The 19,790-nt window shown below is 39.1% G+C and overlaps 1 protein-coding gene across 1 annotated transcript; it reads right to left on the reverse strand.

The window, feature by feature from the left end:
- Positions 1–7,719: 7,719 nt before the first annotated feature.
- LOC140999703 (protein-glutamine gamma-glutamyltransferase 5-like) lies at positions 7,720–19,790 on the reverse strand. Its single transcript, XM_073470224.1, has 14 exons — positions 19,754–19,790; positions 18,479–18,670; positions 17,605–17,841; positions 17,388–17,506; positions 17,136–17,264; positions 16,785–16,962; positions 15,625–15,760; positions 14,453–14,556; positions 13,963–14,223; positions 13,769–13,810; positions 11,143–11,370; positions 10,784–10,944; positions 10,171–10,310; positions 7,720–7,903 (listed from the first exon to the last, which is right to left on the reverse strand). The coding sequence occupies exons 1-14, from the start codon at positions 19,788–19,790 to the stop codon at positions 7,747–7,749; spliced, it is 2,121 nt and encodes a 706-aa protein (XP_073326325.1). The 3' UTR covers positions 7,720–7,746.

Genomic DNA, 19,790 nt, shown 5'->3' on the forward strand with positions numbered 1-19,790 from the left:
GTCACCTGGATTATTTGAATGAAGACATAATATCACTTCGCTCTTCAAAATTTAAATTTAAATTATGCAATAACAAAAATAATAAATCATCAGGTCATCAGGTCTGTACATGGTTAGCCTAGCATAGCATAACAATTCAAAGCAGGGCTAACCAGCTAACAGTTAGCCTACCATCACCCATAAAGCTCACTAATGATGTCACAAATGTATGTCATTTGTTAAATATGTTCACAAAAATAAAAATGAATTGACAATTTGTGGGGGTTTTTTGTCTGCTGTAAATATTTCATGGCAAGCAACAGCTGGACACAGTGACTATTTAACTCATTAACACACAAATCCTTAAAATCAAAAAAATTCAGTTTTTACCTTTGTTTTTGTGCACAGATTGACGAATGAGATATAATGTGATGAATGTGGCTTGGGGACTCAAAGGTGGCCGGTTCAAGTCCCACTTGGACCACAAATGATGTGGACTAGTAATGGAGAATGCTAGTTCACATCCTGGGCATTGCCGAGGTGCTCTTGAGCAAGGCCCCTTCACTCATCTCCTCTATACACTGTGTGTGTGTGTGTGTGTGTGTGTGTGTGTGTGTGTGTGTGTGTGTGTGCATGTGTGTGTAATGTGAGTGAAAAAGAGAATTTCCCCATTGTGGGATTAGAAGGGATCTTAAAAAAAAAAAAAAAGAAGTGTCTTGAGGGTTAAGGTTAGGAACCTGAATGAAAAGTTAATGAAAAGTCAAAAGCATGCACATAACTTTCTCTGGAGCAGAGAAACCTTAAAGATACACAGAGTGAACTCACCACAGGTGTCTTTTACTGTCTACCATCCCACATATAAACATCTCACTCTCCCTCACTCACATTGGTCAACAGTGGCCAACCACACCCCAAAGTTTAGAAGCAATCATAGCAGCCTGGGGAGCAGCAGCAAGTGATGATGGTATCTTAAAAAAATACAGTTTACCTAACATTCAGTTTAGTTATGTGAAGACCTTTCACCAGAAAGGGATATGACTATAGCAGGAGTAAATAGCTAAAACAAGCACAATGAAGTCCAGTGCAACAGCCCTGTAATAAATACTACCTACTGTATGTAAAACGTATAATATTTGTTTTATTAGTTCTGACACAGACGGTTGCTAATTAAACTATGTTACAAAATGTTCAATCACGTTCTTCACTTACCACAGCCTCAGTTTCACGTTCAGGCTTATATAATATGAGGTTGTTTGTCGCATGATGCTCATTGATTTGAGGTCATATTTTATTACCACATCACTGCAAATACTCATCACAAAGTCACATTTAATAGAGAATTAACTGTTTATTTTGACATATTTATGCACTACGGTTTTTCTGCTGGTTTGCTGTCCCTCTAGCAGCATAAATTAACAATAACTCCTTATTTTTATGTGATATAAAGTACTGCTGCAAAATCAGTTTCTGACCTGAACATTTATTTTTTCAGCTATTTCTGTCAGTGTGAAAATGTCTTTAGCCCTAAAGTAAAGTGTAATAGCCCATCTGTTGTCAATGAATGTGGAGGTTGTTAAAATGGACCATTTGCCTCTTGTTCTTCCATCATGGGAGACTACATGACGGGTCACCCATAGAGTACATTGTGAAAAATATCATTTGGCTGAAAGGATCAGAGTGACACTGTGTTTTGATTCAATCAGATATAAAAGTTAATGATTAAAAAACAATGATACTGTGTACACAGCTGTGCTTTGCTATGAATGTTAACATCAGCATGCTATCTCGCCGACAATGACAACGCTAACAAGATGATGTTCAGGAGGTTTGTTAACCACGTTCACCATCTTAATTTTGTGTGTTAATATGCAAAAATTTTCCAACACAAAGCACAGTGGGATTATGTCTTACTTAGTTTGGACAAATTCAAATTTTGACCTCATGATGGAACAAGATGAAAGTCAAAAGTTATTACAAGTCAATAATACAATTGAACTGGTGTTGAGTTGTTGAATAACTAAATTAATGCTCATTATGACGAATTTATGCATTATGAGTTAAAGCCTGCGTCCTTTAATGTAGTTTCTTACTTACAACCAATACAGAAGATTGAAGACGACTTTCAAAATGTCACTCATTATCACACACTGATAGATGGCTAATGGCAATGGTTACAGCAATGACACACACCTGTATTTTCTTTGGAAAAAAACCTTCTGACACATCTTTCTCTAGAAAGGGTGGACTCGCATTACTGGTGACAAGTTGTAATTTAAATACTCAATAACGTAGAATAGCTTTGTAAACCGGTTTTGGTGCAGCATTGTCGATCTATTGCTTAAGGACAATGATAGTTGACAAGGATTTTTTTTGTTTGTTTGTTTTGGTATGCCCACAAAATACACTGAGTGACCAGAAAAACACTGGTTCAATGTAAAGCTATCCAATGAAACAGCACTTAAAAAAGTCTACCTCTGTCTAAAGTCATATTTTACTTCTCTTTTACAGCAAATAAGGCTGATCGCTAACATCACATTTCAGAGTTTCTCTGCTTTTTTTCTGTCCTCTCTTTGCTGTCCTGTGTGAATGGCTTCCTCTAGCTGCATAGGTGACATTGTATTTACTTTGGATGGGATAAATACTGCAGGAAAATTAGTTATTGACCTCTAAATGTATTTTTCTCTGTATTAGTGGCAGTGATAATCTCACTCTCTGAGTCCTTGATTTTCCAAATTTTCCTATGACAATAGTAAAATAGTGTGTAGTACATTTCCTGCAGTACAAGTATGAATTGATTGATTGATTGATTTATAATAACCATCAATAATGAATGGCAAAAGTATAGTTAAATAAACTTCAACTAATTGACTAATTTAACCGTTAAAAACCAATGAAATGCTTTGTAAAACATACTCAGTTATGAGTTATAGGTTATTATAAAGTACTGCAAGTTTCTTTCCACAGGCACGCTGTAGGCAGATGTAGGGCTGATTAATCAAAGTTACCACATGTACTGTCTATGGAGAAACAATTTGTAATGACGCCTGCAATGACACACCTTTCTCTGGAAAATGAAAACCCATCTGGTTTTTACAGCATCTGCAGGTGTGGCAACTGCCTGAAGAAATGACCACACCATGACGCAATCATGATGATACATGCAGATAGTATGAGTTATTTCATTTTGCATTAAAGCCGACAAAGATCCATTCATTAAAAAATTTCAAAATGAGATTATGGGTTGTTGATGAAGATTCTCACTCATCCAGGTCATGGTAATTCTAAATGCTGTATAGTAGGCAACTGGACGTGTTTCAGTTTCTTGAAGACGTTTCACCTCTCATCCAAGAGGCTTGTTCAGTTTAACTAACTGGATGAGAGTCTCAGGCTTTGGGTTCAATAATGCTTTGAAAAAAGTGCTGTAAGCAGCATCTCAGTGCATGTTTTCAATCCAGTAAAGCAATACAGAAAAATGAAAGATATGGAGTTTCATCATGTCACTCTGTTGGGACCCACAGATGATGTCATTCACTGTGGATTTCAAAATGGACTCAGTTTCTTTTAAATTTGAACTCAGTTTCCCAGAATTCCCCAGTCTTCACACCTAGGTGCTAATTCAGCTTTGAGCTATTATTGGTCAAGGTGACAGACTCCCCTCTGACCAGATAGTCAAAACTCCAGCTCCTTCCTTTGTTCTCTCTCTTCTCCACCTCTCTCCCCACGGGCCTGCCTGCCCTCAAGTTCTCTTCTACTGGATTCTTCTGGGCCTAACAGCTGCTGAGAGCTGCAAGCTACATTTCCAGCAGGCCAAAATAACTTCTCCTCACTGCAGCGACACAAGGTCCTGCTAGTATTCCAGATCAGTTAGCACCAGCAGCTGCGATGCAAAGCTTGCCAGCTAACTCCACAATCTGAGGAACACAAAGTAAGTTAGCACCGAGCTGCTATTCCTGCAAAGGAAAGGAGTGACCAGTTTCCTCCATCTGCTGTCTTTCATCAGACCTTGCCCAGCAAGAACAGCATTGTTCAACATTGGAATTCCAACCTTCTCCACCAGCACCTTTTCTTCAAAGACTGGTAATGTTGAACTGGGCCTAGATAGCACACAGCATAACATAGCAAGGCGAAGCACAGGACTTTTAAGTCTGGTTGATGTAATGCACATGTGTTCAATCTATGTGTTTGTTCACTGTTTTGGTGTTTTTGGTGTTAAAGGTTAAACAGACTGATCCGCAAGGGCCAGTGACGTTATGGGAGTGGAGCTGGACTCTCTGACGGTGGTGTCAGAGAGGAGGATGCTGTCCAAGTTACATGTCATCTTGGACAATGGCTCTCATCCACTCCATGACGTGGTGGTCAGCCACAGGAGTACATTCAGCACTGATCCCACCAAGATGCCCAAGAGCGCCACAGGAAATCATTCCTGCCTGTGGCTATCAAACTGTTTAATTCCTCACTCTGAGTGTGGCATTATTGCTCTGTATATATGTACATTTCTTGTATTTTTGTTTTGTTTTTGTTGATATAGATATTATTATCATTATTATTATTATTATTATTATTATTACTATTATTATTATTTCTGCATATTCTGAACTTTGAATGGGAGCAGCTGTAACACAAACAATTTCCCCTCAGGGATAATAAAGTATTTCTGATTCTGATTCTGATTATTGTGATCTCAGGTCAGGTTATTGGTAGTTTGCTTTGCTACATGGCTAATTTTGATGTCGGTTGAATTATGCTTCACACAGACTCTCTCAGGGTTTTTGCATGCAACTAACCATCTTCTATAACCTAGCATCTTGTCACACGCACACACACTCCTTCAGCCTGGAGCATATCACACCCACATGTGGTATCAGTGAGCACATGGTGCAAGAACCAACATTGTTCCTTTGTTCTGCCAGACACACACACACGCACACCTGTATATAGTACATGTTAGTTGGATTGTGTGTTTTCATCTTTGTGTTAAATAACAGACTTTTTGAACCTTCATGCTGTCCACTTAATATTGTACAAGAGTGAATGTTGCCAACCTCTACTCTGTCAAGGATTTCAAAATCCTTTGACCATTACAGCTGTTATGGTAATTTTGGTTGTTACAAACAGTTTAGTACCTTTTTCTGAGACTGATTTGGTGAATTGGCTATATTTTCCCTTCTTCAAGGGTGGTGCCCCGAGGTGATCTAATGTAAATTGGATCTATTTTTTATCATAATTAACAATTATCCCTGATAATCATTAATTTATTATTGATAGCCAAATTTAACCCAAAACTCCCTATTAAATGTTGCATGAAGTACTACAACTCATTTCCACACACTGACAGATCACTCATCCACTACATGCCTTGCCTACAGCAGTCCCATAAGTTGTCTTGTGACAATGTGTCTTAGCAGGGTGTTTCCACAAGCACAACTTTCTCTGGAAAGGTGTGATGAGTAACTGGAAATCCGTCCAGCAGCTCTACAGCTCCCTCTGTCGGTCGATCAGTCAAAGTGTCTGCCTCCTTTCCAAACAGTCTCTGGCAGCTCCTTTCCAGATGGGTCAGTGTAACAAAACGTCCTCCATGTCAGGTCAGTGTCCACCCCAACTGCAACTTTCTGTCTATGACCTGTGTGTACCTGGTCGTCAATTTTTGCAAATGCGTACTTGTTTAAGTTAAGTTAAGCTGAGAGTCTAAAACTTTAATTCCTGGTGGTTTCTATGTAGCAAAAACCTGGTAAACATGAACCGTAAAATCACATCTTGCACCAACACAAGTGTGGTACACTGCTCTGAAAATATCTGGACCTTTCAAATACAATCAAAAGACTCAGAGGTGCAATATGTGAGTTAATATTTGCGTTTTTAAGACATTGTGCTTATTTGACAAATTACAGAAGAATGTGTGTTATGACCCTGAGTCATTACTGTGATTGTATTTGCTGATCTGTCTCTCCTCCTCAGTGTTGTGTGTGAGCAGTCTCTCTCTGAGTGTGTGTGTGTGTGTGTGTGTGTGTGTGTGTGTGTTTCTGATTGAGAGGAGGTTGGACCTGCTGATTGGCTTGCTCAGCTTGATTGCTGACATGGGATTGGTCAGAGGGAGGAGAGAAGCCCTTTTTGAACAGCCAGCTGTCTGCAATCTCCCTCTCCACCAATCTTCCACTTACAACATGGACCAGTGTCTAGTTTGCCTAGTGTTTTGTTTGATATGTAAACCAGTTGTGAGTAACTCAGCTGCAGTACAATTTGTAAATAGACAGACAGTGTTGTAGCATAGTAGGAGGGAGAAGCCTTTTTCTTTGATAACCCTTTTCTCCTGTTTATACTGATTTAGGAGTTAGGTAAGATTTTGTCTTTTCTTTATATTTTTGATTTGCAGCAGGAAGTTAGGAGTAAACAGACTTTTGTTTGTTGTGTTGGCCTTGTTCTCCCTCTGAAGCAAATATAAATGCTACTTTGAATGTAACTCTGTGACACTGGCTTTCTTGGGAGTGAAAAGAATGGGGAGACACACATCCTGTTATGTCCTGGTTTTCCCCTAGACCAGGGGCGTGACATGTGTCCTAACATCAGCAATACACAGCATCTGATTTCTTAAAAGAGAATGTAGCGTTGTGCAGGGAAAATTCTGCGTGCACCATTAGTTTACCACTGCATGAAAGGAAAAGCAAAACTTGTTTTTAATTGAGCCTGTGACTGAACCTCTACTGTCCACATTATAATCACAGAAAACAGGCAGCACCAAATGAAAAAATATCAAAAGTGCAGAAGAAACGGAATTATTTTTATTTTTCTTCATATTAATAGTCTCAGTGATTTTCAGAAGGAAAACATCAAACATACAAGTGGATAGTTGCTGCGACCTAGTGGTATTACCGAGTTACTGCAATGCAGCACAGTCAGTCCTAAGCTGTAAAGGTACAATCCACCATTTTTACACATCAAAATCAATTTTCAAAATAATCAGAACAATTCCTCAAATGGCCTCATTTGTGTTGCAAACTGGGAACACAGAGTTTTAATGACCAGTCATTTACTAGACAGGGAGCCATGATATTACGTTATGGGAAGTGTATTCCGAAGTGCTGTATCGAAGGCAACTGGACATGTTTCAGCTTCTTGAAGACGTTTCACCTCTCATCCAAGAGGCTTCTTCAGTTCTAACTAACTGGAGGAGTTGCAGGCTTTAAACTCTGTGTGGGAGTGTCCTTACAGAGTCGTTAAGGACACGTGTGAGCTCTGAGTTTCAGTCATTAGGGCCACTTGTGGGTCGTTGACCCAACCGACCTTCATGTGGGTTGCTAGGGCTAGGTGAGCCCAGGTGTGATTGGTTGTTAAGCTGTCTGGGGAGAGAACTCAGTACTGCATTGTAGGTGGGTGATAAGTAATGTCTTAGGCCACCTCCTCTGTTCAAAGACGGTCGTTCCAGTTTGATATAGATGGATTCTTTTACTCCTCTTTCAAACCATCTGTCTTCTCTGGCCAAGATGGTTGAAAGACAGACAGCAAGTCTTCTGTTTAAAAAGGCTATAATCATATTTGGTAAAATTCAGAAACGTTGTATTATTTTATATACAAAGAATATCAATATGGACCCCTTACTGAGAAAAAAAAAAAAAAAAGTCACCTTTCCTGAGTGTTAGGAGAAAAAAAACCCAAATACAATATTGTAAGGATAAAAAAGCAAACATGTTACATGTCAGAGTAAAACAAAATGAATGTGTGCTTTTGCTGTTTCGTGTTGTTGAAGCTTTTGGCAGGGTGAACTCTTCAGTGTCATTGCCTGGTTACAGACACTTTGTGGAAGCACCTGGAAACGACGTTGGGGCTGTTGCTGTGTGAGAAAGTGGCTATCAGCACTTTAGTGCCAGGTGAAGTGGCCGTGATGGACACCTTCTTCTCTATTTTGTCGCCTTGCTTCAGGAGAGTCAGTCTGGGAGAGAGAGAAGAGAAACTCAATCGTTTCCAAATTTCAGCTCTCACAAAGACAAACACAGAATATTCCCAGGAGAACTACTGCTTTACACAAGAGTGGGTAATATTAGTAATATTGTATGATAAATAAAAGGGGGAAATTAGCGAGATATCCCATGTTCCACAGAGTGTGTGTGGGTGATGAGTGTTGATTAATACCACCAATTATTCAACAACTCCACAGCCAGGTACAGAGATTTTTCTGGCTCCCAGACTTCTCGTTCTGCCCTTTCTCAAGCCAGAAAAAGCAAATGCCAAAGCAGTTCAATTGTTCCAGTATTTAGCCTGGTGATGTATTACCTCCCAACTAGATGTGTCTGCTGAATCTCTTCTCTAATTAGCTAACGTATTCCTCTCTGGGGTGAAACTTTTGCTTCATTGTCCATGCCAATAAAAAGCCACCAAGGCAAGAGAGACATGGGACCAAACCAGGAAAAGACAGTTTAGAACTTATCAGAGTTTCACTGACAAAGTTTGTCCGGTGGTAACGGGAAGAAGAGAGAAGAAAGTTACATATACTGAAAAATGTAACAATGCTACATTTCATAGCAGATGCTAATGATAGAAGAATACTTTGCATATCTTTATCCATGAGGTGATTCTTATCTGCTACAGACAGAAAATGCATGTTTCTCAACCTTCCTCAGGTTTAAAAGGTTGTTTTTTTGACTCATTTAAGTAAACATAAGAGCCATTTAGTACTGAAGAGACAATACCAAGAGGCAGAGTAGCAGAGGCAGAACACAACTCTAGCACTGAGCCTGACCGTTGAGACTTGATCAACACAGACAGGCCTGGCAACCCAGAGAAAGGACAATTGGTAGGTGGATATTCAACCTGTTAACCCACATGTCCCAGCCTGAGGTGAAACCGGCAGAGTGACACATGAGGCTGAACTGTGTTGTTGTTGTGTTTTTCTTGTATGTTTTTTACTGGTATTCTCATCAGTACAGCCAAGTATTAAATGATTATCAGCTTTTCATAGACAGTATATTCTTTTATTTGTTTGTTTTCAGCCCACTGCAAAATCTGACAAAGTGACTGTACTTAAAATAATTGAGGAAAAGAGTACCGTAAAATGAGGCAACTTTTAAAATCGTACAACTTAAATTTAATTGTCTTTTTTTACTTTACTTGTAAAGTAAAGTCAATTTTTTTAAATGTACAGTGCAGTTTGCTCTTCTGTTATTTGGGTGATTCTCATGAAATCAACCTTTGTCATGTCCGTGCAGATTTTGGGACAAACTCATGAGAACTTTGAAGGTACACTACATCCATTATGTGGCACAGTTCACTGTTTGTACACTGAATTGTAAAAGTTGACTTTACTTTAAAAAAAAAAAAAAAAAAAGTCAAATAAAGCGATTACCTCAGAATTACCAAGTAAAGTAGACTGATACATTTGTACAACTTAAAATTATTAGTCTACTTTATTTGGTAATTTTGAGGTAATTGTTTTCTAATTTTTTTAAGAAAAGTCACTTTGTCAGATTTTGCAGTGTACCAAAAAAGTACTTGTATGTTGTTGTTTTTCAAGTCATGAATACTAAAGCAAGTTTCTGAAAATAAATATAAGTATGTTCAATCTATTCAATTTAACAGATTATAAACAGATTTAACGGTTTAAAATGGTGTATGAAAACATAATTAAGGAAAACGGAGTGTTCAAGCATGCAGCTTTCATTATGTTGCACTGTGTTCACAGTTCTGACTAAACACAGCGTTTTTTAAAATAACGTTTTTCAGAGCCATGTTAACCACAAAGAAGAGGTGGCAGAAGATGGATACAAGGTCAGATTGTTTGGCATATTTTGATGTTGTTTATTGTAAAGTTTGTCCATGTAGTGTACATAGTTTACTGTAAAGATGGTGTTAGTATGCTATTAATTTTAAGGAGAAGAGATAAAGAAGAGGGGTCATTGCATGAATATATTAGTAGATCAATCCTTGAGTGCAGGATGCCTTAGTCTAACCAGAGAGCTACAGTACTTGAACTTATAACACTATGTTCCTGCTGCCGCAAAAACACACCTGACAACATTCTCAGGCTGCATTACTCAGACACTTTAACAGCAAACTGTCTTTTTCTCACAGCTCGTATGAAGGAGAGTCTTTTTATCTTTCTTTTGCAACACCTCTGTTATCCTTGGCATCAGGCAGGCAACAACCAGAACTACCACTTAAGAATGATGATTTACTGTACGTTTTAAAGTCTGACAGACTTACCTGGCATCCTGTTTGTCCTCTAACAAGCCAAATCCCTCGACTGTCAGCACAGCTCCGTTCAGAGTTTTCTGAAAGGTGTTGATGAAGGACACCTGGGCTGTGTACTCCTTCCTGATCTCGATGCTGTCTCCTCCTTCAATCTGTGGAAAAGACACATTGAAGAGACATTAGATAATAATTAGCTCTGGTGCTCAACAGACAGACCCACAGCTAGAAGTGCTAGTACATAATGTTGACTGGACAATGGTGACCTCTTAAACTATAAGACTGTTTTATGGTGGAAATAAACTGACTCAAAACTGTTGTGTATGGCAAATTCTGTGCATCTAATATGATGTAAAATAAACATCATGATATGATTTAGTGAGTTTGAGAAGTTCTAAGCTTTAGGTCACCAAACTGTGTTTCACAGATGACCAGTGATGGCGGATCAATGCTGAATACTTCTCTGTTATGAATTTCTGTGTTTGCTCTTCATTACAATAACTGCATCCTGTCATGAACAACTGACACCCACGAAAGAGATCAGAGTGCAGAAAGATGAAGAAGAAAGAGAAAAGAAGACAAGGCTGCATAGTTTATCTGCAGTACTTGAAGCTGGATGCTGCTCTACCTCTATGGTAATCTGCGGTGAGCTCATGCTGAACTCCTGCACATCCAGGACTCTTTCTTTGGTATTCACGTCCTTTATGACCACTGCCACGTTCACAATGTCATCATCTGCCAGGACCGACTCATGCTCAGAGGAAGGGATGGTGTGGCGCAGCTTCAAAACTGCAGAGAACATAAAAGATGTGGGAAAAAAATAACAGAAGAGGAACAAAGCAAATAAAATACAGGCTGGAAATAATCCTTAGTGTTTGTTTGAAGGTTCTGTGGCCAACAAAGTAATTTGTTATAAAAAATTAAGTATGACTAAATACGATCATGCAACAGTAGTGTCAGACACTGCACACATTCATACTGCCTCACCATCACCCGGCTGTATGTGCACTTGCTTGTGCTCTTTCCAGAAGCTGTTCTGCACGTTGCTGTTGAGCTCCCTCAGCTGAGCGTCGAGGTGTTCCATCAGGACCCTCGGGCTACTTGACCAGTTTGTGACCGTCACACAAATGGCAATATTCTCACCCACTGTTGGCTCTCCATCTATGTTCAGGGACACCTCCAAATCGGATGAGGCTTCTTCAGGAGACATGGCTACTGGACAAACCCATGGAGAATAGATTGCATTATTGTTACAGGTGAAAGATGAACTACTGCTATTGTTTCTAAATGCGCATGCTTACATGGCTGTTTTGGTCCTCGAACGCATTGTTTTTTGTGTTTGATCAAACAGTAAAGGGCCAAAAGTATGTAGACATTACTTCTAATTGTTTCAGCTGCCTTCTTTCATGCCCAAATACACATTTAGGTGTTTATTTTATTTCAGCTTGCTCTTCTAGAAGTTTATGCAAATGTGTTATGTGTTAATATTAAATTAGATAACCTCATTTGCATATTTGGATGGAAAACTTGTAATATAAAAAATAATTGTCATGGTAAAAAGTTTCATGGTGATAGTTGAAATTTTGACCGTGTTACCATTTTTTGTCTCAAAATGTATAGAATTATTATATCTGTCAGAGCCTGATTTATGAAACCTTTTCTTTCTAAAACAATTTTTTTTTTTTTAGCACTGTCGCAGTATTTTCTGATAAATGGCATGATAAAACAAGACATCCAGAATTCCCTCTGAAAAACCCTTGGCTGTAATGTCAACACAATAAAACTAGAATTTTGAACCTGGCTTTATACAGATTTCTGTTATGGAAATTGCTATTGGAATTTTTGCTATCGCCACCAGCCCCAAAAATCAAGTATTGGTTTGGGTCTAGTCCCTTTAAGGTTCTTCAACTGACCTCAAAATGACCAAGCACAAACAATTAATTAACATTTTTAGATTTTAGTCTCAATGTAAAATATATAAAAAATAAAATATGGCATTGGAGTATAAAAAGTCCTATTTGGTCACCTGCAACTTCGAGACATGTACTATTTGACCTCGTGGCAGGGACACATCAAACAAAAAGCATGTCATTACAGCTCAAATAAAAGGGCTATTCATGCATGTGTCCTGGTCCAAATAATCAGTACAAGCTGTTTGAATTCAGACTGACTGGAAAGCTTTTCACACGTTGGAAAGTTGTGGTCTTAAACAACTTGCTTTAGTTCAACAAATAACATATTTTCAGTTGGATGACCTGAATACCTAAAGTGCATAGCTTTGCCTTTGATAGCAGTCTACCAGTCTAACAGAAGTCAGTGGTGATGCATGTCAAATGATGATGATTCATAAATGCCAAAACTCTCAATAAACTGCTCACTACAGAACAAAGTTAACAGGGTTGATTATGAGGAAAAGAAGTGAATGAATGATAAGCAAGAAAGCATGAATAAATAGTCTAGAATGCTTTCATCCAAAGTATTACTACACTAGCATTGTTATTACTACTGCTAAGCATGTAACTACTTATTAGAATATACATTTTAGTAGTTATGGTACCAGAAGGAATCTAAGCTCTGACTATGACAGTGTTCGTACTTTTCAGTGGAAAAGAACCTGTGGCATAATAAAAATGAAGCCAATATAGACACTCTGCATATTTATTGTGACAGCATGAACCGAATGGAAGCTTACCTGGTGCACTCTGTGGTTTATCGGACAATGAATAACATGTGCTCACCGCTGTAAAAGTGAGAGATATTTTGTCACGAAAAGAATAATTTTGAAAATTAGACTTTGTAAAATGGAGCATCACATGGAAGTAGAAATACCTATTTCTTGTCTTAAAATAACACAGTTACTGGTATGTGGATATTTAAGGAGGAATTTAAGGTTTCCAGAACAACTGACAAGTGTTGTTGATGTCTGAGTGATTGTGCAGTGAATGGTTGTGCAGCTTAGTTGAAAAGTTTGTCTTGAGGAAATGTATCAATGTCCAAGTGAAAATTGGGGGATGGCTTTTTCCTGGCTCACAGAAACTCCAGCCATAATTGCATCCATGTTTCCCTCACAGCATCCAATTAATAGCTGATATCCAATAAGGGGGCATGTCGGCTGGTAGAGATAAGTGTATCCTCGCTCATCGCACCTCAGACCTAAATAAGAGCTTTGGGGTGGCCTGCAAAATGGACCACAACTTCTGAACAACTTCTGGTTCAAGTGGGGATAGAGGTCTGAGGACATATCAGAAAAGGGACCTATTAAAGGGTAACTCCATCAATTTTACACATTAAAGTGTGTTTACATGGCTTGGGGAGTACTACTGCATATGTGAAAAAAAAATAGCATGAAGTGATTTTTTTGTGAATCTATTTGAAGCTGAATTTAATCTCAAAAATTGCCTCCATTGATGTCACTCAGTGGATAAATTGCATTGTGGGTAACGTAGGCGCCAGGTTACACTCACTTACCACTCCTCATGAAGCTTTGTGGCTGTCCTTGTTGTTCCATTGACAAAAGGAAAGCAAAAGGGAAAGAAAAACTTTATAAAACATGTGTAGAAAAAGGAAGCAAATTCTTTTGAGGGTGAAAACGATTTGTTACACAACCACTGACCCATCATCTCACAGATCATAGTAGGGCCTGATGGTTGCGGCCCTGGAAAAGGAAAGTAAATGGTGAGGAAATCACATATTGATTGTTGAGGAAAAGCACAGCCTACTTCTGCTTTACAAGGAAGAAAACAATGACTGTATTTAACTTATTTTTCTTCTCTTATTCGGTAGCTCTCTCTTTATAGAAAGCCTCACAGACAGAGGAGCCTCTCTTACTTTTCTTACTCTTATAAGTCTGTGTCAGGTTCTCTGGTTTGTCTGAGCCGATGCTCTTGGTGTAGATGAGCTGTCCAACCCCCTCAGTGTCCACCTTCCTCCCCACCACCTGTCCATTGCGCAGAATCAGCCGGACAATGTCAGCATCAACCGAGGCATAGATGAATGGAGTGTCGTAACGGGTGCTGAGGCAGTGTTGCTGGACGGCAACCACGGGACAAGGGCCACAGCGGTATATCCCTGCAGAGAATGATGTGTTTGATCCATTTACTCCCACTTTCAGTTTATTCAATCATGAAAATAAAGAGTTTGTTCATTTAGTTTGTTTAGGCATTAAAAAAAAATCTGTCAATGTTGATCTTTCTCTTCTGATTAAAATGTCTTCCCCAGAACTACATAGTCCTCCTTTAATTATATTGAAATCCAAGTACATGACAGCACTATGTTAAAACCCACTTGGGGCACAGACCTCCACTCGTCTCCTGGGGGGTCGGATCCACCACCTGCCAGCCATCAAACTCTGGACCGAGGTCTGGTCTCCTCATCCAGCACTCCACCCACACATGGAAGTTCCTGCGAAAAGACACAATAATGGATACAAACATATATACACCAGTAATGCATACACCAACGAACATGGACATGCATGCACAGAACAGAATACATGACACAGGCAAACTACTGCAAGAACAACAAAGCAGACAATACAAATATGACTCAGATATTGACATCGACCAGCAGGCCTCTACTCTTCTCTGGATTCATTTATCATTAGGTTAATGTAGTGTCTGAGTGTTTCTTATACCTTCTGAGCTCTGAGTGACAGGACAGGATGGGACAGGATCAAATGCTTTCATTTAAGTATATTTGGGAAGGAGACAATGTAGAGATCTCATGTTCAGGATAACAACACATTAGTTCTGTAGTGTGCTTCAGAGAATAGCTAAAGGAAGAGGCCCACACCAAGGACTGAGGAATTCAGAGGTTCAGTGTATACATTTCCATCTAAGGATAGGAAGAGGTTCAGGGTTGATTTAATGTACACATTTCCATTTAAGTATACAGAGACTAACATCAACATAGTAACGCACACACCTCCATGTACACGTATTCCCTTGAGAGAGAGATGTTATGCAGACTCATCCTTTTCTAATAGGATAGAGGGGCCTCAGTTCCCCAAAAAGGTAAACAATTAGAGAAACAGGCAGGCCTGAGCGAATAGACTCTAAAAAGACACACACACCAGAGAACGGGGGTGATTTTGGTTGATCTCCTAAGACTGAGGGTCTGAGAGGAGTTCTGATAGAGCAGAGGGCAAAGTATTTTGGGCATCACTTTGCCAAGATTTGAGAATACCAGGGAGTGGCCACACTCTGGTTCGGACGCTGGCTTGAAATCTGTTTCAATAAAGATTGTTCTATCCAATGCACCCAGCCTTGCCTCCGAAGAATCTTTCTATCAACATACTACACACCGACACCTTTCGAGGACAACAGCCCATACACCTCATTAATGTGAAAAGAGACAACAATGTATTGGATTGTAGTAAAACACACACAAATCAATATAGTGCTTATTGAAGAATGCAGTTTAAAGGCAAGTATAAAGGTTTAACTGTCTTTGAATGCAAGAGACACAAACCAAATGCTGTCCTTTGACATGTTGAGCTTCTCTCCTGTGCTCGAGTAATATTCTTCAATTGTCGTGTTGCCGTCAGTGTCGTGGGCTGCGTTAAAAATTGTCACCACCCTAGAGGGAATCCCCAGCACTCTCATCACTGAAAAAAAAAAAAAGTCAGCCTTGAATGTTTGATGGACCAAGATCATCTGTATTAAGAAGTTTTTTTAAAAAAAAATCACATGTAGTAGTGTAATAGTGATGATGACAATAGGTCAGTTGACTCAAATGACAAAAAAAAACAACCAACCATAAAAAACTACACAAAAAAACCCAACACTTTCTGAATAGTATCTATTTGCAGACAGTTTCAGTTTGTTAGTTTTTACCTCAAAACAGTCTATATTGAAACATCAGTGTCTATCAGCAGACAACAACAGAGGAGAGAGAAAAAATATGTTTGTAATTCATGTAAACCATCATGGTATTAGTTCCTAAATAGGCCTATATTGTGGTGTCAGAAACATCGCCTCCCCTAAAGGAATAATTCCAGTGCAAATGGAGCTGAATTTTTTTTTAGAAATGTTGCCACTGTTGACCAATGTGAGAAAGCTTGTATGTAACTCAGTGCAGGCATAACTGTAGAGAACCAGCCAAAAACTGTCTGTATGTTAATTGCATATCACGAGAACCGTTGACCTGATCTACTTCACACTTAGCAGGTTTGTTGCTGAGGCCCCACAGGAGCGCAGTGTCAAATTTGGTGCAATTTGGACATACAATATTCATTATTCAATATTAAGATATTTTTGAATTAACTGAACACGTGATTTCATGGGGAAGTGGATATAAACAAAATTTCAGCATGGTGCAACAACTTGCTGTAGTAATTTGTTGCGGCCCGGTACTGATGTAATCACCCAGACATTAAATTGTGAAAATCAAACATGTTTGTTATTTTAGCTGGGCGGCCATTATGAGTCTGTGAGGAGTTCAGGAAGCTTGAGACTGGATCTGTAAACCCCTCACATTACTAGATTATCTGTGACAAGCTGCATGTTTTGAACAGGCAATGAACCAGTTAAAATTCAATGAGATGCTGACCAACTGCTCTGCATTGGGGGAAAGCTCAATAACACTTAAACGGCCTAAATGCACTCTTGTGTCACAATCATTTAAAGTACCTGTGCAGAGGACAGATGCAAAGACCCAGCACTGGCCATAGCGCACCGGGTTGCAGTTGGATGAGACCCAGCGGTGAAAGATGTCTGCGCTGCCGCTCCAGTCCGTAGGCCTGACACCATCCTTGTAGCTGCCCGACCACTTACCCATCAATATACCCAGGTCATCATTACAATTTACCTTAGACAGGAGGAGAAACTTTGCTGACCTTTCTTTCTTTCAATTGCTCAATTCATTTCAGTCATGACAATAATAGTAACAACAACTCTGGTATGAGAGAGAATGCATGTGCACGTTTGTGTATATCTATTGCACATACAGTACATCCAGTATTCAAGATTGTTGTCTCTCACCATAGCACAGATCACCCTGCTGAGGTAGATAGGGTCTGCTCGTCGGTAGTAGTCTCTGTTCTTGTCACTGTGGTGCTGTGGGCTAACCTGTAGGAGCTCCAGACATGCTTCCAGGACCCCAGGCTCATACTGCAGACATGGAAACACAGATGTAGCTGTCCTGAATTCTTACGGAATGACCTCTTGCCTTCTTAACTTGGCTGGTCTCTCCTTTTTGTCACATTTGATTGACAACAGTTGAGTGTCACATACCTGACCAAACGACCAGGGACGCCTTCTAACGTTTGAATGGCTACCCATAAACAGCACCCCATAATCACTCGTGATGTACTCTTGTATTTGGGCATTCAGTGGCATGTACACTGGATCATCTGAAAAGCAATGAGAGTGTTGTGGAATGACTTTTATAGCAACATAATAGCAGAAACTGCAGGCACTAACAGGAAGGAGTACTGGGACATGGACCCACCTTTCAGCCAAGGGTTGCAGAGCAGCACAAATGATCCCACTGCAAAGCTCCTTCTGCTACTTGTGGTCATTATGTGGAGCTGGAGGTTATAAAGACCCACCGAGGACAGAACAGGGGAGCAGATGTGGATGGTGACTGACTGAAGAGTCAATTCGTCAGAGAAGATTCTGGCTGACCATCTTTCTGGGTTGAACTGATTGCCAGAGAACTGGGCTTTGAACTTCTCTGACATGTCACCTGGATGATGAAGGAAAACACTTTTGAATGAAGATTTAATATCGCTTCCCTCTTCAAAATAAAATATTTAAATTACAATAAATCATCAGGTCATCAGGTCTGTACATGGTTAGCCTAGCATAGCATAACAATTCTAAGCAGGGATAACCAGCTAACAGTTAGCCTACCATCACCCATACAGTTCACTAATGATGTCACTGTACGATGTATGTCATTTGTTAAATATGTACACAAAAATAAAAATGAATTCACAATTTGTGGTTTGTTGCCTGCTGTAAATATTTCATGGCAAGCAACAGCTGGACACAGTGACTATTTAGCCAAAGCTGCTACTTAACTCATTAACACACAAATCCTTAAAATCAAAAAATTCAGTTTTTACCTTTTTTTGTGCACGGATTGACGAATGAGATATAATGTGTTAGTCTCATTCAAAAGCATATACGTCTTTCTAAATGTTAAATGGGTAAAAGAAGTCAGCAAATTGACTCAGTAATACAGTGGTAGTGTACCTATGTGAAGTTTGCTATTATTAGCTAAGATTTGCAACTATGCTAGTAGACTGGGCTACAGGGTGCTTTTTATTGCTATTGAATGTGATTTTTTTTTATAAGAGTAGCTTATTTTTTCTTTATACCTAGCCAAACCTCCAGGACGAGGACCTGAGTGTGAGGGTTCCACGTCTCGCCAAACAGCAGCTGGATTTTAAATGGTTTCCCTCGTCGCACCACCAGGTGCTTTGTGCTGAGTCCCTCTGTCTCATGGGCAGTGTGGTTGTCCTGAGCCTCAAAGTTCACAAACTTCAGGTGGCAGTGGTCTGTGTCAGTGCCTGTAAAAACAGTACATGTAAACAGTGCATTGATCTGACGACTATAAGAAACATTGTTTTCACTCTCAGGAACCATCACAGTGATCTATAGAGAACAATAAAAGTGGAGCAGGAGTAGAAATAAAAGAGAGAAGGGAAGAAGGGATGTTGTGAAATGAAGGTCAAAGACATTTTGGTGTGTTGGTGAATGGTAACACTTTATTTGGATAGTCCGCCTACAGAGAGTTTATAGAGTATTTGTAACACTTCAACAGTTTAGTATATGTGACAATTCTTGAACATACCAACATATCCTCAAAATAATTTTGTTGAACATGAACTATTCACTCAACCTGTTATACAGATGTTAAATTTTGAACAAACATCAGTGTTAGATATTCTATTAATTTGTATGTTCAAGGTTCAACATCTTCAGTATTGAAAAAGAAACAGCAACATCTGTGTATATAATGTTGAACATCAAATGAGCATTAGAATGTTCAACAAAGATTCAAGAAATGTTTAGTGAATATTCACGTTGAACATTTGTATAGCAGGTTGAATGAATAGTTCAACAAAATTATTCTGAAAATATGTAGGTATGTTCAAGAATTGTCACATAAACTCAATAGGTAATCTGTTAAACACCTACAGTCAAAGCAAAATAGTTGAATTGTTGAATCTCAATTAATAAGCTGTTTAAATATTATAAACACTCTGTTAACTTTTTGTCAACAGAGTATCCAAGTAGTGTTATCGATGAAACACATGTAATGTAATGCCTCTGTGTCACATACCTTTAACAGACTGTCCTCACATTCCGTCACATGCTCTACTTTGTTTGCAACCATGCGATTTACATTCATAACTGTGAGTCTTTGTGCACTTATTGACAACTGAAGACAAACACTGGAGTCAACAACTAAATAAATAATAGCTGCACATGAATAATCTAAACTGGGATAGGGTTAAGGTTTGTTAGAAAGTGTCTTGAGGGTTAGGGTTAGGAACCTGAATGAAAAGTTAATGAAAAGTCAAAAGCATGCACATAACTTTCTCTGGAGCAGAGAAACCTTAAAGATAAGATACACAAAGTGAACTCACCACAGGTGTCTTTTACTGTCTGTTGCATGTAGTCCAT

This window comes from Pagrus major, chromosome 7, assembly GCF_040436345.1.
Source record: "Pagrus major chromosome 7, Pma_NU_1.0".
NCBI classification, from domain to species: Eukaryota; Metazoa; Chordata; class Actinopteri; order Spariformes; family Sparidae; genus Pagrus; species Pagrus major.